At 35.3% G+C, this 24,340-nt stretch overlaps 1 protein-coding gene across 6 annotated transcripts in view; it reads right to left on the bottom strand.

Moving 5' to 3' along the window:
* The window catches only part of RALGPS2 (Ral GEF with PH domain and SH3 binding motif 2), a 254,358-nt gene that overhangs the window by 150,201 nt on the left and 79,817 nt on the right, over nucleotides 1–24,340 (bottom strand). For all 6 annotated transcript variants that reach the window (XR_011975647.1, XM_072648542.1, XM_072648543.1 and 3 more), the window contains exon 2: nucleotides 1,275–1,417. Coding sequence is in view for 5 of the 6 variants with exons in the window: in XM_072648542.1 (XP_072504643.1) it covers nucleotides 1,275–1,331 (57 nt within the window). In the remaining variant the exon portion in view is untranslated. The remainder of the gene's footprint in view (nucleotides 1–1,274; nucleotides 1,418–24,340) is intronic.

Raw genomic sequence — 24,340 nt, forward strand, 5'->3', positions numbered from 1 at the left:
TCTGGAGTTTATATTGTAATGGACAAAACAAATGCATATGAAATGTATACAGAATAAATATAAAAAGATTAAGTACAAATAAATATAATTAAATATAAGGTAGTCTGAGGAAGGAAGACAGCAGTAGTTGGGGGGAATCAGAAAAGACTTCATGTGGAGGGTGGTTACTCATATCTTCATCCCATTTCATGTGCATTTGTGATGACATGTTTTAGGGAATCATCAGAACTTTTGCAACTAAAACATTTCCAGCAACTGGGCATCTTTATTTTGTATCTTTTTTGGTGTGTGGTATCTTTAATTTGTTCCAATCTAACTTGCCTTCTTGTGGTACCAAATCAGAAAGGAACATAATGTACTCCCCAGTGTCTTAAAAGTCAAAGAGATTATCCAAAATGATTTCAAGTTGGGAAACCCTTCATCCCTACATTTATTTCTTAGAATTGTATGCACAATTTCATCACACTGGCCAGAGCACTAAACCAACCACTAGAATTTCCAAAGCCCAAATTACCAATATTTCAGGGTTTCTACCAGGTCAGTTAGTTATTAGCCTTTATGAAGTGCTTAGTAAGCACTAGACGCTGCATCTGGGAATACAAATACAAAGACAAATACAAAAAAAAAGACAATCCCTACTTTTAAGGAGTTTCTATTTTAATAGAGGAAGACAATACATAAAAGGAAGTGTGAGAGTGGGATAAGGGAGAACAAGTCTGGAGTGCAGCCTGGGGAGAAATGAAGACATGATGGGCCTGGGCATACTCCTACACGGAGATTCTGAGTGGAGCCATCCAATTAGAGGGAATAGCCAAAGGGGCAGAAAGAACACAGAATTCTTGCTGCATAAAATCCTGGCTGGCATTACCTTACTTAGCAGTTGCATCTTCCCTTCCTTCCATGATATGAATGGTGAGCACTTGGGTTTTGAGACTGATTTTCTTGTTGTACTTACTGAAGGAGGTGGATTTCAATATTTTATAAGAGGAAACTTTAAATCCTAATTAGAGATGACCAAAGATGGATCACGTTGCTTTGACAGATGCTGAGTTCTCTATTACAAGAAGACATTAAGTAGAGGCTAGATAACTATTTGTTAGTCATGTTGTAAACTTAAGTCATATTTCCAATGTGAGATGAACTAAATGACTTCTGACATCCTTTTTGACCAGAATCTCGGATCATCAATTGCACAGTGGATTATTTAAATATCTGACGTAACGATCTTTGAAGAGTTAAAAATCCTTAAGTAGATACATAATTGTATTTCTTACCTCTGAAGCAGTAGCTGCAATGTTAATGTTGCTCGACTGCCCGTTCATTAGGTCCATATTTCCCACAACATCAGCTCTTGGCCTTCTGTTTACTGCAATAGGGCTCTGACTATTTCAAGTCCAAGGCAACAAATACATTATTCCTATAAATAAATGTTGATAAAAGGTAAAGTTAAAATGTTTGTCTCACTAGGCTCTAGATTTAGAAAACAAGTTTAACTAAAATTAAGCCAAACATATCAAAAAGGTTCCTCGCTTGCAAAAAAAAAAAAAAGATAATCACCAAAGTAAGTTTTTAAAAAATGCATGTAAGAAAAGAGAAGAAATGCCAGAAGAAAACAGGGATAAGTAGGGCAATCTTGCAAGTTCACACTCAATTTTATGTACAATTCTTTTTCTGTTTTACTGTGTATAAAGAAATGCCTGTTTTATCTGGTGTTTGTTAAATACAGAATTTAAAAACACAAAAAATTTAAAGCAAAGAATAAGCAGAGTGCGGCTCTTTTACGCTCCGTGCTTAGCTTGTGGGGCACAGCGGCAGACTCCTGTACACCTCTGCATGGGGGGCGGTGAAGCAAACCCTGAGCCACAGGGGCTGAACGGATCACGTGTCTACCCTAAATCTGACACCAACACAGAAGGAAGAGAGCTCCAGGCTGCCTAGGCCAGGTTGGAAATGGAGGTGGTCAAGACTGCTTCATCAACCAGTAACGACATCACATCCAGGCGTGGCTGGGCAAAGTGGGGAGACCCAAGTTTGGCTCCTTCTTCCTTCCAAAAAAAAAACTGTTGACCATAAAACATGAACATGGCACATATGAAATGATAGTAACAACGCTACTGACATTTATACAATATTTAAAAATTTGCAAAGCACTTTATATAGATCTTTATCCTCACAATAGGTATTATCCTTATTTTGAAAATGAGGAAGTTACTGACAATGATTCTACTTCTTATCCAAGCTCACAACCTCAGTCATGTCTGCTTTTTTCCTCTTCATTCTGCATATCCATTAAGTCATGAAGTCTTGTCCATGCCATTGTCACAAACGCATTGGAATTTGTTCCTTCCTTTTCACTGCCATTTATACTATGTTGAAGTTAGGTAATTATAACTCATTTGATTTCTTTTTTATAATAGCTGAAGACAAAAGAATTATGACTTCTAAAAAAAGATAAAAGAAAGTAGCCAGGGATGGAATCGAGCTTCTTACAAAAAGGGGAGTAAAGTTGAGGGGGGAAGTCATTAAGAAGTAATAGTGATATAAAAAAAGAACATCATCAAATGATAGAGAAGAAGAGTAGATGGGCTAAAGGAAATAGAAAACAAAGTACAGAAAGGGAAGACAGAAAGTTGCTCAACAAGTAGAGGTGAGTGTGTTAAACTAAAACACTCCTGGTGTCCCACTCTGCCTGATCACTTGGGTTACCTGTCCTCACGACCTTTTAAAAATTCTAATGAACTCTTCGGTAGCTAAGAAAAATCTTTTCTGCAATGGAAAACATTTTTAAAAAATTTCAAACCTCAAAGTTCATTTTTTATATAAAAGTTTATTTCCATGGGCAAAAGAAGTATGAGTTTTTGGAAAGTACACTGAAAGTCTGGGCTAGTAAATAGGGATACAAAAAAACAGCACAGTGACCGACACATAGTAATAAATGCTCTATCTAATCCCCAGTCTCTTGCAATCTTGGCTGTGACCCCATTAGTTTTAAAAACTGATCTCTAAAGTCATAACCACTGAATTACTAATCCCAATGGACTAGACTCAGTCAATCATCTTTTTATCTTTTTGTAGCATGCCACAAATTAACATAACAGGAAATAAGAGATCTTAAGTAATCCAATCTCAGAAAATGGAATTGAACTACCTATAAAGGACTAGGGATAGGGGAGTATGGGGATGTGTGAGGGAGGCAGGAGAGAGGACTAGAGAATGAGAGACCAGACTCTGGTCAGACAGATTCACAGGTGAATTCTAACAAATGGTTAAACAATAATTAATACCTATGTATTAATAAGTAGGCAGCTAGGTGGCACAGTGGCTAGAGCACCCCACCTAGAGTCAGGAAGACCTGAATTCAAATCCAGCATCAGCCACTTATAAGCCATGTAATGCTGGGCAAATCACTTAACCCTCCTTGCCTCAGTTTCCTCATCTGTAAAATGAGCTGGAGAAGGAAATCATAAACCAGTACAGTATCTTTACCAAGAAAACCTCAAATAGGGTCATGAAGAGTCAGTCAGACACAAGTGAAATGACTAAACAATGACAACAAACAATATGCTACACAGATTATCCTAAGAAAATGAGAAAGAAAACACCATACCAAACGCTTTTTAATGAAACAAATATAGTCTTGACACCTAAGTAACAGTCACAAAGTAAGCAAAGAACTACAGGCCACTATCACTGAAGAAACACAAATGTAAAAGAACGTCAAGTAAAATTTTAGCAAAAAGATGACAGCAATGTATACCTCTGAACAACAATGCTTTGTCCTGATGTTCTTCTCCTTCCCTGAACTCCAGGACTGCATTTCCAACTAACTGCCTGTTGCACATCTCTGCCTTGACTGGTACCTCAAAATCCTCACTATACACACAAACCTTGTAAACTAACCCTCCTCCCCTTAAGCTCAATTTTCTATCTTCAAGCACCACCAGCTTACCTGTCACGGAGGCTCAAAATCTTGGAAATCTTGGATTCATTCCTGATTCCTCCATTTCACAAACCCTCCCCCATATCTAATCAGTGGTGAAATTCTGTCAATTTTTCCTTCACAAAATCTATGGAATTCATACCCTTTTCCTCTTCACTTAACCATTTATTACCCTAATGTGAAGGCCTTATCACCTCTAAGACAATTATAAAGAAATCTGAGCTGGTCTCCCTTTCATTTCAGTCTCTCTCCTTGCCAATCCATTACTGACACAAATCCTCTTCCTAATACACCAGTCTTACCATGTCACTCCCAGGGACAAAAACCTTCTGTGGCTCTCTAGTGCTTGTGGGATAAAAGGATTTCATCAGCCTGAAATTTAAGGCCCTAAATCATCTGGCCCATGCCATCTTTCTAACTTTCACATTACTCCCTTTTTCTAGCCACAATGCAATACTACTGATTCCATCTAAATTCAACAAATCATCTCTTGCTCCTACATTTGCATATATCATATCTACGTCTAGAATGCACTTTTTCATCTGCAATTTCCAGACCCACAGATCAGAATCACAACAATTTTGAGTTGAAAGAGACCTCTAAAGTCATCTAGTACAATGCACAGATAAGAGAAACCCTCACTACAACATATCTTACAAGTGGTGAAACTAGATTTCTTTGAAGGCTTCGAAGGAAGCCCATGCCACCAGGCTCTGGAGGATCTTGGTTAAACAAGTCACTTAATCTCCCTGGGCCTCATTTTCATCATCTGTAAAATATGGAGGTTGAGGGAAAGGTTGGATGAGATGTCTCTAAGGTCTCTTCCAGCTCTAGATCTGATATGGCAATTTCATACAGCTCTAATTATTAACAATTTTCCCCTGACATCAAGCCTAAATTTGCTTCTTTGAAATTTTTACCCCCTATTCTTGGTTCTGCCCTCTGGGCTAAACAAATCAAATTTATCTAATCCAAGGAGGGAGAGCCAGCGGCCTCCTGAACTCCTGGACTTGATCATAGTCTCCTGTAACTTCCAATTCTACAAGATCACATCAACTCTGAAATTCACACTCCTCAGTCTGGCCTGCCCCTGGAGGCCCTCTCCCTCCCTCTCCCTCTGACTGGATAAATATCAGAAAGCTTCTTGCAAGTCCTCCATTTAAAGAGGGAGCCCAGGGCAGACATCACATCATTTCCCACCAGACTTCACCATGTTCTAGTACCCTTCCCAACCCTCTAATGCCTCAGCCTCTTTTTATATAGTTTTCCTATGCTTTACTATCTCCAGTAGTCAGTATAGTACCTGGCACACAGTGAGCCCTTACTGACTGTTGACTATCTTGGCTGCTCTCCTCTGAAACACTCCCATTTAACAACGTCCTTCTTAAACTATTATGCCAGGAATTAGCATAATATTGCAGAGGTGGTGATATTCACCCTAAAAGTGCAAAAGGGCTGCTATCTTTTTATTCATGAATGCCATGTCTCTCTGGTGCTGCCCAAGATCCCATCAAACTTCTTTAGCTGCCACTAATCACAATGCTGACTCACAGTGAACTTCAATCAATTAGGTGCCAATCTGTGAAGCTCCCAGATTTCCAGATGAAGGCATTTTCTCTCTCCTAAAGTTCTCCTAGAACACAGCCATCATCTCAGCCAGCCACCTTATACTATACTTATCTTTTCCACTACTTTTCCTTGGCCCTCATAGGCAATCTCTTGAAGGCAGTGGGGCTGTCATTTTTATCTTTGCTTCCCTATCTTGTTTCCTTCAGTATCTTGCATAAAAACATTAACAAATATTAGTTAATTATTTATTGAAGGACAGAGAACATAGATTTTTCCCCAATCAAAAACTTTTTGATATATTCCAAATAAATATCCCCATTTCTTTCTTAGCCTGTCATACATATCATTTCACAAAATGTTTCCATTCAAAATTTTTCATTTGCTCACTAAGCTTTTGTTCACTACATCAAACTCTTTCCAACTTTGCTCTCCTCGCAAATAACATCCTAACTATACTTCAACAGTCCAACTCCGGTAATGCCTTCTTCACATTTTCTCGTACCATTGTTGCTTTAACTAAAAGAAACCCTTCCCTCCAATGAACTTTTCCTAGCAGTCTACATTTCTTAGGTACTGTTTGACCCTTATGCTTCATACCTTTAATCCTCTCCACTAGACTGCTATTTCCCTTCAGGAATTAGCAGAGTGTTTAAGACATATTAAATACTCGAGAAAAATTTGATGAATACAATGAAAATTCTAATTCTAGAATCAGAAGTAAATCAGCATAAAGGCTAAAAATATGTCTGGGAAAGCACTGAGCACATCATTAGCTTCCAAATACTTATAAAAAATTATTCTTTCTGCCTTCAGATATTTTGTAAGTTTATCATCATTATTTCATGTTAATACTTCATGTGAAGGATCTACATACAAGGAATTTATTTCTTTATGAAATTTGACTTTTATATGCTTTTATTTTTATTCAGTCTTACTAACAAGAAAACTGATGTAAAAATATAAGTACAATAAACTGTTTTAATTTCATCTAATTACTATATACATCTATACTTATGTAATTTCCTTTTTGTCCCTGTAATCCCAGGTCTAGTGAAGTCCTTGATTATATACCTGAACCTAATTCATAATCCTTAAAACTGATTAGACATTCCCCCCATTTCTCCTGCTACACCATATCTAACTTGGTAATTAAGACTTTAAGGACATTTTAGTTTTTAAAAGTTAATAATTTTAAAATAAATTACAATCCATCCAATACTTAATATCAATAATTAGTTCTACCTTAAATTCATAACTCAATAGTGCCCTCTAGTGTTCAGAAAAGACTATTCAAATTTAGGAGATAAAAATATAAATTAAACTAAAATAATGGTTGTGGGACTGGTTTCCTGAATAAAACATTCAACACTAAGCATTTTATTAAGCACCTAAAAATGCAATGTAGTATGCAAGGGAACTAGAAGATGCACAAATGCAAGTGGATAATGAATTTTAGTTGCCAATTAAAACCTACTATGAAAATATATCTTTACAGTGAAACCAGTCATAATTACCCTCCAAATTGTTAACCAATATTTACCCACAATGATATCTAATTTTTTAAAGGCACGACAAAATCTTTTCCTTATCCTATGGTTTTAGAAAATAATAAAACATACACTGAACAGGAAAAATAAATATCATTATCTGACAAGTATTATGTTAATGCCTTGAATAATAAACACCTGATGTTTTTTAACTTCCTGGGAGAAAGGGGAAGAGGAGGAGGAGGTAGAGAGTTATTTGTGCACCATAACTTATGCCTGAATGACAACATCATAGAGTGGAGAGGAGGCCACCTTGGAGTCAGAAAGACCTGGGTTCTTGCTTCTTAAATCTGTGTGACCACGCACAAATCACAACCCCTTAATGCTCCTGGGAACTCTCGGAAACTAAAATACAGAGAAAATGTTGATCTGCATAGGTGGAAAAAAATTTAGTTCCCCACACTAATAGAATCACAAATCCGGACCACTCTTCATCCAGAAATTGTATGGTTCTGACTGACGCTAGTTCCCCAGACCTTGACCAAATCATTTAACCTCCGTGAGCCTCAATTTTCTAACATACAAAGGGTCAATAGTATTTAAAACCCCTATCTCACAGGGGTGATATATGCCCTGCAAACATTAATATGGGAGTTATGTCAGCAGGTGCACAGCAGATTGAGCCCTGGGCCTACAGTAATGAAGACCTGAATTCAAATTAACCTCAGATGCTTGCTTAATAGCCATGTGGCCCTGGGTAAGTCACTAAATTTATTTGCCTCAGTTTCTTCAACTGTAAAAGGGGATAATAATAGCATCTACCTCACAGGGTTACTGTGAGGATCAAATGAAACAGTATTTGTGAAATGATTAGCACTGGTGCAAAATTAACATAATAGAAATTTATGCGAGCTATGATGATGATGGTTCAACAGTATAAATTAGTGAATATGCATCATTACTATCTGGACAACTAATACTTTATTTAACCCAAAACATGAAAAAGTATTCATTTTGGCTGAAAACCCCTTCAATTATTTAAAAGCATAGAAGCTGGAAAACTCGTCTGGAAAGACATGAGTTTATGGTTCAGAATTTACAGTCACCAGAGATCAATGAATGCTCAGTGAGAACGAGACGATGATGATGATGCTTTGAGATCTGCAAAGCGCTTGACACACATTACCTCATTTGTCGTTATCTCATTTAATCCTTACAACAACTCTGGGAAGTGGATGCTGTTATTATCCCCATTTTACAGATGAAGGAACTGAGGCAAACAGAGGTGAAGTAACTTGCCCAGGGTCACAGAGCTAGCAAATGTTTAAGGCTAACTTAGAACTCAGCACTTCCTGACTCCAAGTCTAGTGCTCTACTCACTGTGTCTAGTTGTCTCCAGCATATGAGCACATATGATCTGTAAATAATTCTTAAAGATAAAAAGACCCTCTGGATTTATAGACTAAGATGTCATAGAAGTTACAATAACACAGCATTTGCCATTTAAAAAAAATTTCAAGCTTATCAAATTATCAATCCATAGGATAATGCTCACTCATTTGAAAGCACTGGTAGATACAAATAAATTATAATTTCCTTTTCACTGGGTGGTCTAACTCCACAGAACTTGAATATTCAAGTAACCATATGTACTGGCTCTAACATATCTCACATTTTATCCAGGAAGTCCGTACATTATGGCTGGTAGAAACAGAAAGGAGATACGTGAGACAGCTCAGATACTCAGATATTCAGATTCTGATTTGAACTCAAACAGTAAAAGGTTACTGTTTCTTTAAACAGAGTTGCCCAGATATCAACAAAAGCTTGTTGCACCTAATGGCTAACAAATCAAAGAGGTTCTAACAGCTCTGTTTCAGATAGGAACATTTATCTTGAACCAGCAAGAATTTTTTATTCTCTGGCAAGCTGAAATCTTTAATCAGATTGCATTAGGCCCCTGTCAAATACTTAACAAATAACTTAATTCTTTTGTTAAAGTATGCTCAAATCCAGGCTTTCCTGAATAGTACTAATTCAACAATTACTTTGTTCCTAAAGAAGCCCACAGCAGTATTTACCACATGGTTAAGTTTAAAGAATGGTATTTTAGTGCTTCATGCAGCATAGAATGCCAAATAAAATGCCAAAAAATAAATAAAAGAAAAATAAAATTTCAAAACAGAAAGTTAGGAGACTGTCAAAGCACAGAAAAAGAAGTCCACCTGATCTGGTGCCACTGCTAAAGGTTCTGGTAGAAGCACCTTTTCCTTTAAAAATCAAGGGGAAAGGATGGTAAGAACAGTGACTTCCAAAGTCATCTACCTACTCATTCAGACAACCCAAACATCATTTATCTAGGAACAGTAGCAAATGTGGCTACTGACACATTTGTACATAGTATTTTGGTAATTTTTTTTGCCCCACAAATTCTGAAAAGGTATAGCTGAATAGCTGAAAACTTCACCAGTGGTTTGTTAATCACATTCTTATTTAAAAATCACAATAAATATAGTTGGTTTTTAAATAAAATTAAAATTTACAGTCATATTGATTAAAATCCATTATATTCTTTATATACTCTTCTAAAATAATCAGATTTACAAAATAGCAACTGCTATTTTATACTTTGTTTTGAAAAGTGCATGAAAGGCCGACTAACTTCCTGTGCTGAAATATTATTTCATCACCTCTTACATCATGACTTGAGTAACAGTTAACTCAATAATCAACAGTAATGGTTGACAGTAACAGTACAGAAGTGAGCCTACCTTTTCCCTCCTGCAACAGAAAACAACTTCTGTTTAAAACACACAGAGAAAACACCGCCATCTATGCAAAAATTTCAGAGAATGCACCAATCCGTATCCGTGGAAGAAGTTTCCTCACTAGGATTCCTTATAGCAATGAAAACACATTTCTAATTTATTTAGAATTTAGAATATCTAACTGATATTTCTAATTTAACAGTGGATTACTAATCCAACAAGAAAATAAATACAAACCTTTATTATTTGTTAATGTCAACTGTATTTACTATATTTATATAAAGAGTAGCAGATGGTTAAAGCATCTTTGGATGGATAAAGCATATCTAAAGTCAGTCATTTGTAGATGCAGCCTACTACATTACTAACTTCTTTAGGGTAGCTAAGAGAGGGACTGACAGCTCATGTTAAATATTTCATTGTTAAAAACAAACAAGAAATGGGATATGAAAAGTCATAGAGGCCACCTCTGTGTCAGGAAGTTAAAGGATAGAAAATTGTAATGGGATAAGAAGGCAAAGTCAAGATTATCTGCCCAAAGTCACACAACTGACAAATGGCAAATTTGGAAGTCTTCTGATTTAAAATATACTACTCTTTTCCACAGTACCATTCTGTATCCCAAAGGCAAATTTATTTTTTACCTATGGCTTAGGTGGCCTGAGAATCACTGAAAAGGTCATTGTCCAAGCGTCAAAGATTCAAGACCTATATAAGAAAAAATTTCCTAACACCTGGAGCTATACAAAAATGGAAATGGACTGCCTACAAAGATGCAGATTTCTCCTCAACAGAGGGGAAACAAAAGCCGACCACCTGCTACAAGAGGTGTAGAAGAGGTTCTTGTTCAGGACTAGGTTGGAGTAGATGATCTCCTCCACCAAGGAGATTCTATTATCTTCTATTGACTACAACTACTGACAAACAGACTAAACAAATGGGAGAATAAATAATAATGGTGGTATATTCCAAAATTTTAATATCACAATTTATACTCAATAATAAAAAGATTCACCCAGCAAAATCTTTCTCCCACTTACTTGATGAATGCTGGCCATATTCATTTTAGAAATGAATAGAAATAAGTACAATGTAAACTCCTTGAAGGTAAGCTCTTTATCTATACTGTCAATTCTCAATGTTTGCATATTTAAATTTCAGAATTTCAAGCATTTGTGTGATTTTAATAGTAACTTCATTTTCACTTTCCTGTTGGCAACTGCACATGAAATTCATGACTATGCACAGTAGAGAAGAAAACGACTGCTTCACTTCTAGTTTCCAAGTCTGAAGGAAGGCCTGGCATAACTGACCAGCTAGATTGTAACCTCAAGGTTAAAAGGTCACCCTGCCTCTGGGCTCCCACACTCTGAGATCCTCAAGGATCTCAAATGGCATGCAAAGAAGATGTGCTGACAGATGACTTTAAGCTGGTGCTTCCTACATGATCTCTAATGCCATCCACAAACTGTGAAGGATAGTGTCAGAGGTGATGTCCTGTCATCTTCTAAAAGCAGCGTAAGTACCAGCAACCTCCCTTGGTTTTCAGAGGGTGGCCAAGGCACAAAGATTTACAGCAGTGTACAATATACAGTGCAATGCCTTCACATCACCATCTGACACAGTGCAAGTTAAGATCCAGGTTTAAAAGGCTCTAAGAATTTTATTTGCTGTATGGTTTTTATAGTACTATAGATTTCACGTGTTATGAGAAGTGAATATTGTCTAAAATAAGTGTCTTTTTAATTGAGATATTAGCACAAATGGTCACAGAATCAAAGGAATTACGATCAAGAAAAAATGCATTTTATCCATTTTACTCTATGTATGGCATTTTATTTCAGGGTTATTGTGCTAAGGAAAGCTCACATCAGAATTAATATTTTGTCATAAAGAATCATATGCAGAAAAGTGTACTTTTCAGCAATCTCTAGAAAAAGATTACAGTTTTTGGTAGCGGCAGGATTCTAACCCCACTATTTTCCAGAGATTCAAGGTATCAGCATTTGTGCTTTTGACCTGTGTGTCGTTTTCTAGAAACATAATAACCCTCCCTTCATTCCCCCTATCACGTGAAAGGTGAGGATCAACTAGTCGTACATATTTATCCTCAGTGATTATTATTAGTCCAGCACCCAAGTGTTAAGCAGGCACATAAGTACACCTCTAACTGAACTAACTTAGGCCAATGTAACCCAGGGAGCTGTGGATTTGGTGTCAGGGTTTTGATTACTCTTCCCTAAATTGCTCCCCCATTTTGTGAACAATCCAATCCCTCTACTTCACTTCCTTTCCCAACTAAAATCTCCTATTTGGTCATTCCGTATCTTACACAATCTTTCACTGTATACTGTGAAAATCTGAAGCTCAATAAAGTTTGTGTTACTTACTGCTCCAGTAAAAGGTTTGTGGGCAAAAAAAAGGATTAGTATGAGCTTTTCAGATAACTAATAGTTGGCTACTTTTTTCTACCAGTGGCTTTTAAAATATGGGACATTTTTTATGACTAGCAGGGAATGAACCATGGTGAAAGTCAAAACTACGACTTGTTGCAGATAGGGATAGCATTCCCTCTAGCTGAACATCTGCAATTTTTCACACTTATCCCTGGCTAATGGGTTAAAAAAAGAGCCCAGTGGTCTCTATATTGTGAATAACAGGAAATATACTTTTAGCAACTGTTTGGAAAGTATCCCCCCAGTGCTTGACACAGTGCCTGTGCATATAATAGACACCCCCAAAACACTTGGTTAATTGACTAAAGAGCATGTAATTAAGTCCGTTTAACATAAAAGGAGAATTGGGATTTCAAATCTGTATAAGGTCAAGAATTTCATACAATCGCAAATATGAAAGCAGCTTTGGGTATTTAGTCCACAATATCTACTTGTCCCTCTTGCCTGGAATGCTGGAACCAGATGGGAAAGGATTTTGCCCCCAAAACACTCTTTTACTATCACCACACTTAATTCTTTTTCAACAAGGTAAAATCTATCAGAGTCTGAAATTCAGTAGCATAGCTTAAAGAACACTGAGTCAAATTCACTCCATTATGAAATTCTGTGTAAGCTACACACACACACACACACACACACACACACAGATGTTACACTGTAATATATTTCTCCACTTGTATATAACATATACACACAGAAAAGTTTCTTTAAACTTTTAGTGAAATATTTTATAATTTAAACCTAAAAGCCTTCTTAGAGCTTTCCCCATTCAGTAAAAAAAAATTTCATAAAAATTCTAAGTTTTGCTAAAAAAAAATCCTTTAAAAAAATAGCAATTCTCCTGTCTAAGAATACTCCATGAAAACTGTAAGACAAATAAAAAATACTGTAGAAACTTCAAACACTTTAAGCTACCCAAAAGGACAGCTTTGGCAAATTCATATAACATCCAAATTGGAAAAGAAATAAAACTGACAACATGCATAAATTAATTCTTTCATTTAAAAGTCTTACTTTTGAAGGAATTTAGTCAGAAATAAGGTTTACTTTAGTATTTTACTTAATCAAATTATTTTTATGTTTCATCCTTTAGAATTCTTCCAGGTTAGTTTGTATTTTTATCAAAGATATTTTAGATGCAAATTTACGTAGAAAGAATAGTTTTCAAAAACAATTCTGTACAGAAATGTATGCACTGAGAGGCAAACCCCCCCCACTAAAACTAGGCATCTACTTCCTGCCAAATGATATAAATCCCACCTCATTCTCCCTCCACAAGATGGTATATGTTAACTCCTATACACAGAAACTAGCCTGTTTCCAAATCTGTTTCCCCAAGTACAGAAAATGTGTTATTCAACGACTTAAAAAGAGTGAAGTTAATTTTAAGCAATTCTGAGATAAAAAAGTAGCCACAAACCATTCAATTAAGAAATTAGTTTCTGTATAGAAACCTTTTTTATCAGATTGATATTTAGGGGAGGATTGCAACAGGCAGGTGACATGTAATGAGGGTCTGAACTAGGGTTATGACTCTTAAGTGGCGAGAATGTGATTCATAAGTGAGACATTGTAAAGCAGAAGCAAAATACAATTTGGTAATATAGTAGATAAATGGAATGAGAGCGAGGAGCTGAGGATGACACTGAAGTTGCTAGCCTTGGTGACTGTAAAAACAGTGGCACTCTGGTCAATAAATAGGGAAGTTGGGAAGAGGGAAAGGTTCAGAGGTAAAGATAATGTGTTCTGTTTTTTCCCTGTTCACTCTGAAATGCCTATAGATAACCAGTAGCTAGCTAACTATAGCTCAGCAAAGAGAATAAAGGCTGGATATATTGATCTAGGAATCATCTGCATAGAGATATCATCAAAGTGGATGAGATCATCAAGCTAAATAGTGGAAATGAAAAATAGAAGAAACCAGTGGACAGAGCCTTCAGGGCCACAAGGATGACATAACAAGGGAGATTTAGGAGTGGTTTCTCAGTCAGACCATTCCCCTTCCTTCCTTTCTCAAAAGTCAAAAAAATATATATGTGTACATACAAATATATGTGTATATACAAAATACACACATACATTTAATAGGAATGTATGCGTAGAACCTATATAAGATTGCAAGCTGTCTCGGGGAGGGAGTGGGGAGGGAGGGGGAAAGGAGGAGGAGGATGGAGGGGAAAAAAATCTATGATATATGGAAGTGATTATAGAACACTGAAAACAAGTAAAATGATTCTTAAAAAATGAAAAAAAACCCTCAATTGATCCTTCTATTCTTGCTATCATCTGTATCTCTTCTGCTCTTTGTGGCTAAATTTCTTGAAAATGTAGTTTACAATAAGTTGTCTCCACTCCCCTTATTCTCACTCTAACCTTACCATGGCAAAAGAAACTGTTCTTACTAAAAATAGTATTCTTCATAATGACTTTTAATCAAAACACTGCGAATGAATATGCTTCATTATTGTCAAAAATCTTGGTTTGACACTGTGATATAGCGATTCAAAGTTCTGGTTCTGTTATGTGACTGTGATCTGGGCTAAGTCTCTTAACCTTTCTGGTTCCTCATCTGTAAAATGTGGGATTTGGACTCAATAAATTCTAAGGTCGCTTCTGTCCCTAAATCTATGACCCTGTGATACTTACTGAGCAGAGACACAGAAGCCAAAGTTACCACCAGTTCAGACAACTCATCTGTAAAAGCTCATTTACAAGAGAAAAATGGTATCAAGTGCCTAATAGGAAGCGAGAAACTTCCCCAGGTAGTCTATTACTAAAGTTTCTATGTATAATAAAATTAATTCAATGACTTTTCTGTTTCTTTACACAATGCTTGATGGAATCACTAAGGAGGAGTAAGAGTCAAAAGGGAGAGTGGCAGGAAGAAAAATAAAATAAAGGTCTACATAATTCACTAATCAGATATTGCAGAGCAAATGATGATATATATCTTCCCATACAGCTAAAATTGACAAGGTATTTTAAAAGTTTATTCAAATTCTATGCTGCTTAAAGCTTATTTATTGGGTTTCCCTAAACCAAGAGACAAAAATGATAGGGATGTGACCTAATATTGCATGAACTTAATGTTATTCCCAGAGTTTGCAAAGGGAGAAGTACCAGAGAGAGTTTCTAGCATAAACACTAGAATATTCTCATTTAGCTGTTTCCTATCTGACTTGCTTGTATAATGTGTCCTCACTGCTTACCACAGTGCCTAGTATATAGTAATCACTTCATGAATGTATCATCTGTTTCATCTAAATAGAAATCAAAACCAAGACAAGATATTAGGGGTACCCTAGGCAGGCTTTGGGCTCTACGTGTTCAGTAGTAGCTTTGTGCCTTCATCGTAACATTTAACTTGGCTTATGGCCAAACTTCTACTGCCATAGAGAATGGACATTTCTTGCATTGAAAATACCTATCTTTGTAAAAAGATAAGTTAGATATCCACACTTTAAAAATCTACAGTCAAGTCTCAGCACTGTAATTCAGTAGTTTTATAATTTTAGTCTAGTTATTTAACCTCTCTGAGCCTCAATTTCCTCAATAGTGAAACAGACAAAAACATGTGTTTGTCCCTCCCATTTATCTCACAGGATTGATGAAAAAGTGATGTATGTAAATTATCTGTCACCAGAACACACAAAATGTATACATAAGCTATTATTCTACTCTACTCTATTCTGTTAGCAATAATCAAATGGAACTTTACTGGATGTTGTGCAAGTTCTCAAATTTATACTCATTTAATAGCTCTCATTCATATTCTACTTTACTTACATTTCTATGGAGCATTAAAATTTACAAGACAATTCTGGAAATAATCTCAAACCTTCATTATACATAGGCAGAACCTGAGCCTGCAGAAGGGCAAGTGAATGGATTTCTTTGTAAGTATCAGTGGGATTCCAAATCTGGGCCAATTAGGTGCAGGTCCTGTCTCTTCATCCTGGATCACACTGATTCATCACCACCATTTTAGCACTGGACAGCATCAAGATGATCTGGTATTATATTACTAAACATAATTATGACGCTGAGGTGACTCAGTGGATAGAGCACTGGGCCTAGAGTCAGGAAGACCTGAGTTTAAAACTGGCCTCAGATACTTACTAGCTGGGCAAGTCACTTAACCTCTGTATGCCTTAATACACTGGAGAAGGAAATGGTAAAACACTGCAGTATCTTTGTCAAGAAAACTCCACGGACAATACTGGTATGCTATGAGTCCAAACAGTCATGAAGAGACAGACCTAACTGAACAACAACAATGACGATGTTATGATACAATGGAAAGGAAGAACAGTCAATGAGGTACACAATTGTTTGCCTTCATAGTTGTCTGGTTTCTGCAAAGATACAACAGAGCAGCCATCCCTGATTTCCCCTTAAATGAACTGAAGACAGACAAAAGCAAAGAAAGAGGCAACATGTATGTGACATTATTCTACTTGATATTATCAAACTGGTATAATGGAACAAAATCAACAGGCTAAAAGAATTCGAGTTTCTAATCAAAGTTCTACTACTAATTTTTTCAGTACTTGGGGCAAGTGATTTCACTAAATCTCTATGGTCTTTATTTTAATCACTTTTTTCTAAAAAAGATAATATCAGTTCTATTTCATAAAGGTTTATAAGATAACACTTTGGAAAACATTTTGGAAACATGCCACGTCCTACACAAATAAAAATTATTATCAAAGCACATCCAATAGTGTACCTACTGATCATCTCCTGAAAGAGATCCCCAAATCAAAACTCCCAGGAATATTATAGCCAAATTCCAGAATTCTCAGATCAAAGAAAAAATACTCTAAGTAGACATAAAGAAATAATTCAAATATTGAGTCAAACTCAGAATTACAAAGGATTTAGGAGCTTCTACTCTAAAGTATCAGAGGGTTTGGAATGATATTCTGGAAGGCAAAAAAGCTAGGATTACAACCAAGAATCACCTACCCAGAAAAACTGACTATAACCTTTCAGAGGAAAAAAATGGACATTCAAATAAAGAGAGTACTTTCAAGCATTCCTAATGAAAAGACCAGAGCTGAAATAGGAAATTCAATTTTCAAATAAAAGACCCAAGAGAAACATAAAAAGATAAATAGCAAAGAAAAAAACAAGTTATTCAAGAAAGTTAAATTGTTTAAATCCCCACACAGGAAGATGATATTTGTAACTCTTAAGTACTGTAACAATATGGGGGCAGTTAGGAGAGCAGCACACATAGACAGAGAGTTCAGGTAAACTGACTTTCACAGATATTTAAAAAAATTAAAAGATGAGAAAGTGAATTGTGCTGGGAGAAGAGGGAAGAGAGGAAAAAAATGAGGCAAATGATCTCATATGAAGGAGTGTGCAAGACCTATCAAAATGGAGGGAAAAAAGAGCACTACTTGAAACTTTCATTGGATCTGGCTCAAAAAAAGAATAACATATACATCTAATTGGGTACAGAAAGCTATCTTAGTAGATAGGAGGGGAAGGGGATAAGAAAAGGAGAAGGCTGATAGATAGAAGGGAGGGCAGACTGAGAGAGGTGGTGATCAGGAGGAAGGATAGGTGAAAAGAAACACAAATAGGGGAAAAATAGGATATATAGAAGTATTCAGTTAATAATCATAATTATGAATGTGAATGAAATGAACTCACCCATAAAATAGAAGCAGATAGCAGAGTAGATTAAAAACCAGAATTTTACAATATGTAATTTACAAGAAACATACTTGAAGCAGAGAGACACACACAGAGTAAAGGTAAAGGGCTGGAACAGAGTCTATTGTGCTTCAGCTAAAGGAAAAAAAGCAGGGTTAACAATCATGACTTTAGATAAAGCAAAAGCAAAAATTAAACTAGATTTAATTAAAAGACACAAGTAAGGAAACTACATCTTCCTAAAAGGTACCACAGACAATGAAGTAATTTCAATACTAAACATATATGCACCAAAAAATTTTTAAAAAGGTTAAATGAGTTACAGGAGGAAATAGAGAGTAAAACCATCCTAGTAAGGAATCTCAACTTTCCCCTCTCAAAACTAGAAGTCCAACCACAAAATAAACAAGAAAGATTTTAAGGGGGTGAATAGAATCTTAGCAAAGTGAGAAAACTGAATGAGGATAGAAAGGTAGATATATTTTATATCTTTATACATTTTATGTATATACACAAAAACTGATTATCAGAACATAAAAACCTCACAATCAAATGCAGAAAGGCAGAAATATTAAAAGCACCCTTTTCAGATCATGATACAATAAAAATTACATTTAATAAACAGCCATTGAAAGATTAAAAATTAATTGAAAGTTGGAACATTAATCCATTGTTGGTGGAGCTATGAGCTGATCCAACCATTTGTGAGGGCAATTTGTAACGATGCCCAAAAGGCTATAAAAATGTGCATACCCTTTGACCCAGCAATATCACTTCTAGGGTTATATCCCAAAGAAATCATAAAAGTGGGAAAAGGACCCACATGTACAAAAATATTTAGCAGCTCTTTTGGTGGTAGCCAAGAACTGAAAATCAAGGGAATGCCCATCAATTGGGGAATGACTAAACAAATTGTGGTATATGAATGTAACGGAATACTATCGTGCTATGTGTGTTTGTCCTTCGTTGCTGAAGAAGATCATCATGCCATTAGAGAAATAGTGACGTAACTTGCACTTGACTTTGTTTTGAGGGAGGGAGGGCTGTACAGGTCACCAGCCTCCCTTCTCCTCCAGAGCCATCTGAATCCAGTGACCAGATACTCATCAGGATGACTGGAGATGACCCAGGATGAGGCAACAGGGGTCAATTGACTTGCCCAAGGTCACACAGTTTGTGAGTGTCAAGTGTCTGAGGTGAGATTTGAACTCACATCCTCCTGACTCCTGTACTGGTGCTCTATCCACTGCACCACTTAGCTGCCCTTATATTGTGCTATTAGAAATGATGAACAGAAGCACTTCAGAAAAACCTGGAAAGACTTATATGAACTGATGCTGAGTGAAATGAACAGAATCAAGGGAACATTATACACCTTAACAGCCATAGTGTGAAAGGACTGTTTCTGATAGACTTAGCATTCACAGAAATGCAAGGACCTAAAACAATACCAGAGGACTCCTGAGGCAAAATACCATCCACATCCAGAGAAAGAACTATGGAATAAGAATGCAGAATGAAGCAGATTTTCTCTTGCATTGTCTTCTTTTGGTTTTGCTCATGGTTTTTCCCATTTGTTTTAATTCTTCTATGCAACATGACTAATGTGAAAATGTGTTTAATAAGAATGTATGTGTAAAGTCCATATAAGATTGCATGCTGTCTCGGGGAGGAAGAGGAGGGAGGGAAGAGAAAATTTAAAGCTTATAGAAGTGTTTGTGGAAGAAAACAGAAAACAAATAAAATCAATAATAAAACTTCAAAAAAAAAAGTAAAAATTAAATGGAAACTAAATATTCTAATCCTAAAGAATGAGTCAAAGTACAAACCATAGAAACAATCATTTCATTAAAGATGAACAACATAACAAAATTTTGGAGGTTCAGCCAAAGCAGTACTTAAGGGAAATTTTTAAACATTTACATCAACAAAATAGACAAAGAGCAAGATCAATGAATAGGGCACGATATTTTTTTTAAAATTAGAAAAAACAAATCAAAATTCCTCAATTAAGCATAAAATTCAAAATCCTGAAAATCAAAGGAAAGATTAATAAAATTGAAAGAAAACCACTGAACTAATAAATAAAACTAGGAACTGGTTTTATGGGAAAAAAACAAAATAGATAAACCATTAGTAAATTTTTTTTAAAAAGAAGAAAACCAAATGATCAGATTCAAAAATGAAATGGGTGAATTTACCATCAATGAAAAGGAAATTAAAAGCAATAATTAAGTACTATTTTGCCCAATTATATGCCAATAAATCTGACAATGTAAGTGAAATGGATGAAAATTTATAAAAATATAAGTTGGCCAGAATAACAGAAGAGGAAATAGAATAATTAACTCCATTTTAGAAAAAGAAATTAAAATCCCAAGGCCAGTTGAATTCACAAGTGAATTCTATCATACATTTAAAGAACAATTAATCCCAACACTGTATAAATGATTTAGAAAATAGGCAAATAACCCCCATCACACTTTCAAGCTCATGTAGATGCACTCCCCACTGCCACAGTAGAACCCCAAGGCTTGGACTGCTTGACCAAGTTGTGTCCTCCACAGCTGTCAGGCCATTCATCAGAGCCATCATCCCTTTCAGAATACAAATATCATACTGATATCTAAACTAGGAAGGAAAAGTGAAAACAGAAAAAGGAAACCATAGATCAATTTCTCTAGTGAATAATGATGCAAAATTTTTACATATTAGCAAAGAGATTACAGCAATATAATACCAGGAGCATACACTGTGACCAGGTGGGATTTATGCCGGGAATGTAGGGCTGGTTCAATATTAGGAAAACTATCAGCATAACTGACCATATATCAGTAACAAAACAAACAGAAACCATATGCAGAAAAAGTCTTTAATGCAATACATCTTTTCCTGTTAAAAGAATTAGAGAGCATAGGAATAAATGGAGTTCCCTTAAAATGATGAGTAGCAACTACCTAAAAACATCAGCAAGCATCATCTGTAATGGGGATAAACTAAAAATTTTCCCAGTAAGATCACAGGTAAAACAAGGTTGCTCGCTATCACTGCTATTATTCAATATTGTACTAGAAATGTTAGCTATAGCAACATCAGAGGGGAAAAAATGGAAGGAATTAGAAGAGACAATGAGGAAACAAAACTATCACTTTCTGCAGATATGAGCCTATACTTTAGAAATCTGAAAGGATCAACAGGATATAAATAAAATTATAAATAATTAGTATTTCTATGTGTTATTAATAAAAGAGATAGAGAAATTCCACTTAAAATTAACTACAGAAAATGCAAAATATTTGGGAATCTATCTGCCAAGAAAAACCCCCAGGAACTATATGAACACAATTACAAAACACTTTTCACATAAATAAAATCAGATCTGTAAAATCGGATCTGAACAGAAAAAAATATTAATTAATTGCTCATGGTTGGCTGAGTCAATATAATAAAAATTATAATTCTACCTAAATTAATTTGCTTATACAGTGACTAACCAATCAAACTACCAAAAGTTATTTTATAGGGCTAAAATTACAAAAGTCATCTGGAAGAACAAAAGGTCAAGAATATCAAGGGAATTTGTGAAAAAAATGTGAAAGAACATCGTCTACTTGTACCAGACCTTAAACTGTATTGGATACTGTTAAGAAATAGAAAATGACCACAGTCTTTGACAGAACAGAAAACCCCCCAGCTTTGGGGACAAGAACTCATCATTTGACAAAAATTGCTGGGAAAACTTGAAAATACTATGGCAAAAACTAGGTATAGACCAGCATCTTATACCATATACTAAGGTAAGATGAAAATGGGTACATGGTTTAAACTACTGATTAGAGAAATGCAAATTAAAACAACTCTGTACTACCTCACATTTATCAGATTAATTAATATTACAGAAAAGGAAAATAATAAATGTTGGAGGGGATGTGGGAATACTGGGATGCTAATCCACTGCTGGTGAAGCTGTGAACTGATCCAACCATTCTAGAGAGCAATTTGGAACTATGCTCAAAGGGCTATAAAACTCTGTATACCCTTTAAGCCAGCAAATACCACCAGTAAGTCTGTATTCGAAAGAAATCCAAAAAGACTGATTCATACAATATTCATAACAGCTCTTCTTACAGAGGCAAATAACTGGAAATTGAGCAGATGCCTATCAATTGGGGAATGGTTGAACAAGCTGTGATATATAATTGCAATGAAATACTATTGTGCCATAAGAAATGACATGCAAGATGATTTCCAAAAAACCTGGATTTACAGGAACCAATGCCAAGTGAAATGAACAGGACCAGAAACCACTACACACAGTAACAGCAATGATAAACTGTGAAATGTCTGAGTTATTCTCAGCAATACAATGATTCTAGGCAATTCCAAACAATTCATGATGAAAAAAGCTATCCTCCAAAAGAGAAAAATGTTATCCAGTTTCAGAGAAACAAATGATGGAGTCTGAATGCAGACTGAAGCATACTACTTTTCACTTTCTGTATTTCCTTTCGTGGTTTTTTTCTCCCTTTGCGTCTATGTCTTCTTTCATGACATGACGAATGTTTTGCATGACTTAATATGTGTAACCTATATCAAATGGCTTACTGTCTCCAGGAGGGAGAAAAAAATACGGAAAAAAAATTTTAAACGAATGTTAAAAGTTGCCTATACATGTAATTAGGAAAAAATAAAATATTATTTAAAAAATAAAAGTAAAATATTCTCATTGAATTAAAACTATCTTGTTTTAATTTCTGACTGATTTTCAGGTTTAGTGGTTCCTAACACTTGTTTCTTTGTCCAATAGTGTAGTTAGCATATGTAAACACTTAAAACTATTTCTATACAAATAATTACTTACATTGAGCTTTCTCTCAATGACCCCATCAAATCCCACAAGTTTAATTATCATCTCTAATGTCTTCTGTCTTTTGATATAGTCCTACTCTCTTTCCTGAGTTCCAATCCCACATCACCAACTTCCTACCAGAAAATTTTCAAACTCATCATGCTCAAAACAGAACTCATTATTTATGCCCCCTAAAATATATTTTAATTGTTTTATCTATTTTAGTCAAGGGCACCAGTCACTGAAGTTCCCAATCTGATCTTTGACTTCTCACTCTCTCCTGTAACTCCACATAGTAATGGTAAAAATGGACATCTTTGTTTTACCTTTGATCTTACTGGAAAGGTCACAAGTAAATCCGTGTTATAGATAATGATGATTCTTGGTTTTCTATAGAGTATACTTACTATATTAAGGAAAACTCCAATTGTTCCTATATTTTCCAGCATTTTTAACAGGAATGGGTAGTGTATCTTATAAAAATTAAAAACTTTTCTTCACCTATTAATATGATTTGTTTGTTGTTGTTCTTTAATAATAGTATGAATTATTATAGTTTCCTTAATGTTAAGTCATCCCTGCAGTCCTGGCATTAATTACAATGTGAAAATTTTCATCGGTAAGATGTTGTAGATTCCCTGCTAATATTTTATTTCACATTTTTGCATCAATATTTATTAAGGATATTGGTCCATAGTTTGCTTTCTCTGTTCTGATTCTCCCTGACCAAGTGACATCATAGAAGAAGTTTAACAGGTCTCATTTTCCTTTTCTTTCCAACTTTTAGAGTTTAGAATTAGTTGTTATAAATTCATTCATAAAACCATCTGGTCAGGCTATTTCCTCTTGAGTAATCATTTATGACTTCTTCAATAGCTTTTTCTAAGATAAAGTTATTTGTGTCCTCTATTTCCTGTTCTGTTAATCTGGGTATTTTATACTTTTTAAACTATGCATCCATTTCATTTAGATTGTCAGTTTTAATGGCATATAATTAGGCAAAAAAGTACTAATAACTAATTTCTTCCTCACAGGTTATAAATTTGTCTTATTCCTTTATAATGCCTTCATGATACTGCTAATTTGATTTTCTTTTTTCCTTTTCTTAAATATAAAGTTAGTTAATGACTTATCTATTTCATTGTATTTTCTTTCAATTTTGTTAATTTCTCCTTTGACTTTTCAGGGCTCCTATCTCGGTATTTAATCAAAGGTTCTGAATTTTTTTTTTTAGCTGCATGTCCAATTTGTAGATCTGAACATTCTCTATTTTATTGATGACAGTATTTTAGAGATATACATTTTACCCAAAGTAGTGATTTGGTTGCATCCCCAAAATGTGGATGTGTTATCTCATTGTTGTCATCTTTAACGAAATTACTGTTTCTCTGATTTGTTCTCTGAACCACTTTTTAGGAATGGTTTGTTTCATCTCCCATTTTTAATCTTTGCTTCAAAGGGCCTTTGATGAATATAATTTTTCTTCCGTTAGATCCATCAATGGTACATTTAATAATTTCTCTTTTTCTGTGTTTTCTTGCAAGTTTTTCATGCCCTAACATGTGGTCCATTCTTGTTAAGATGCCATACCCTGCTGGCAAATA

Source organism: Notamacropus eugenii, chromosome 2, assembly GCF_028372415.1.
Source record: "Notamacropus eugenii isolate mMacEug1 chromosome 2, mMacEug1.pri_v2, whole genome shotgun sequence".
NCBI lineage: Eukaryota > Metazoa > Chordata > Mammalia > Diprotodontia > Macropodidae > Notamacropus > Notamacropus eugenii.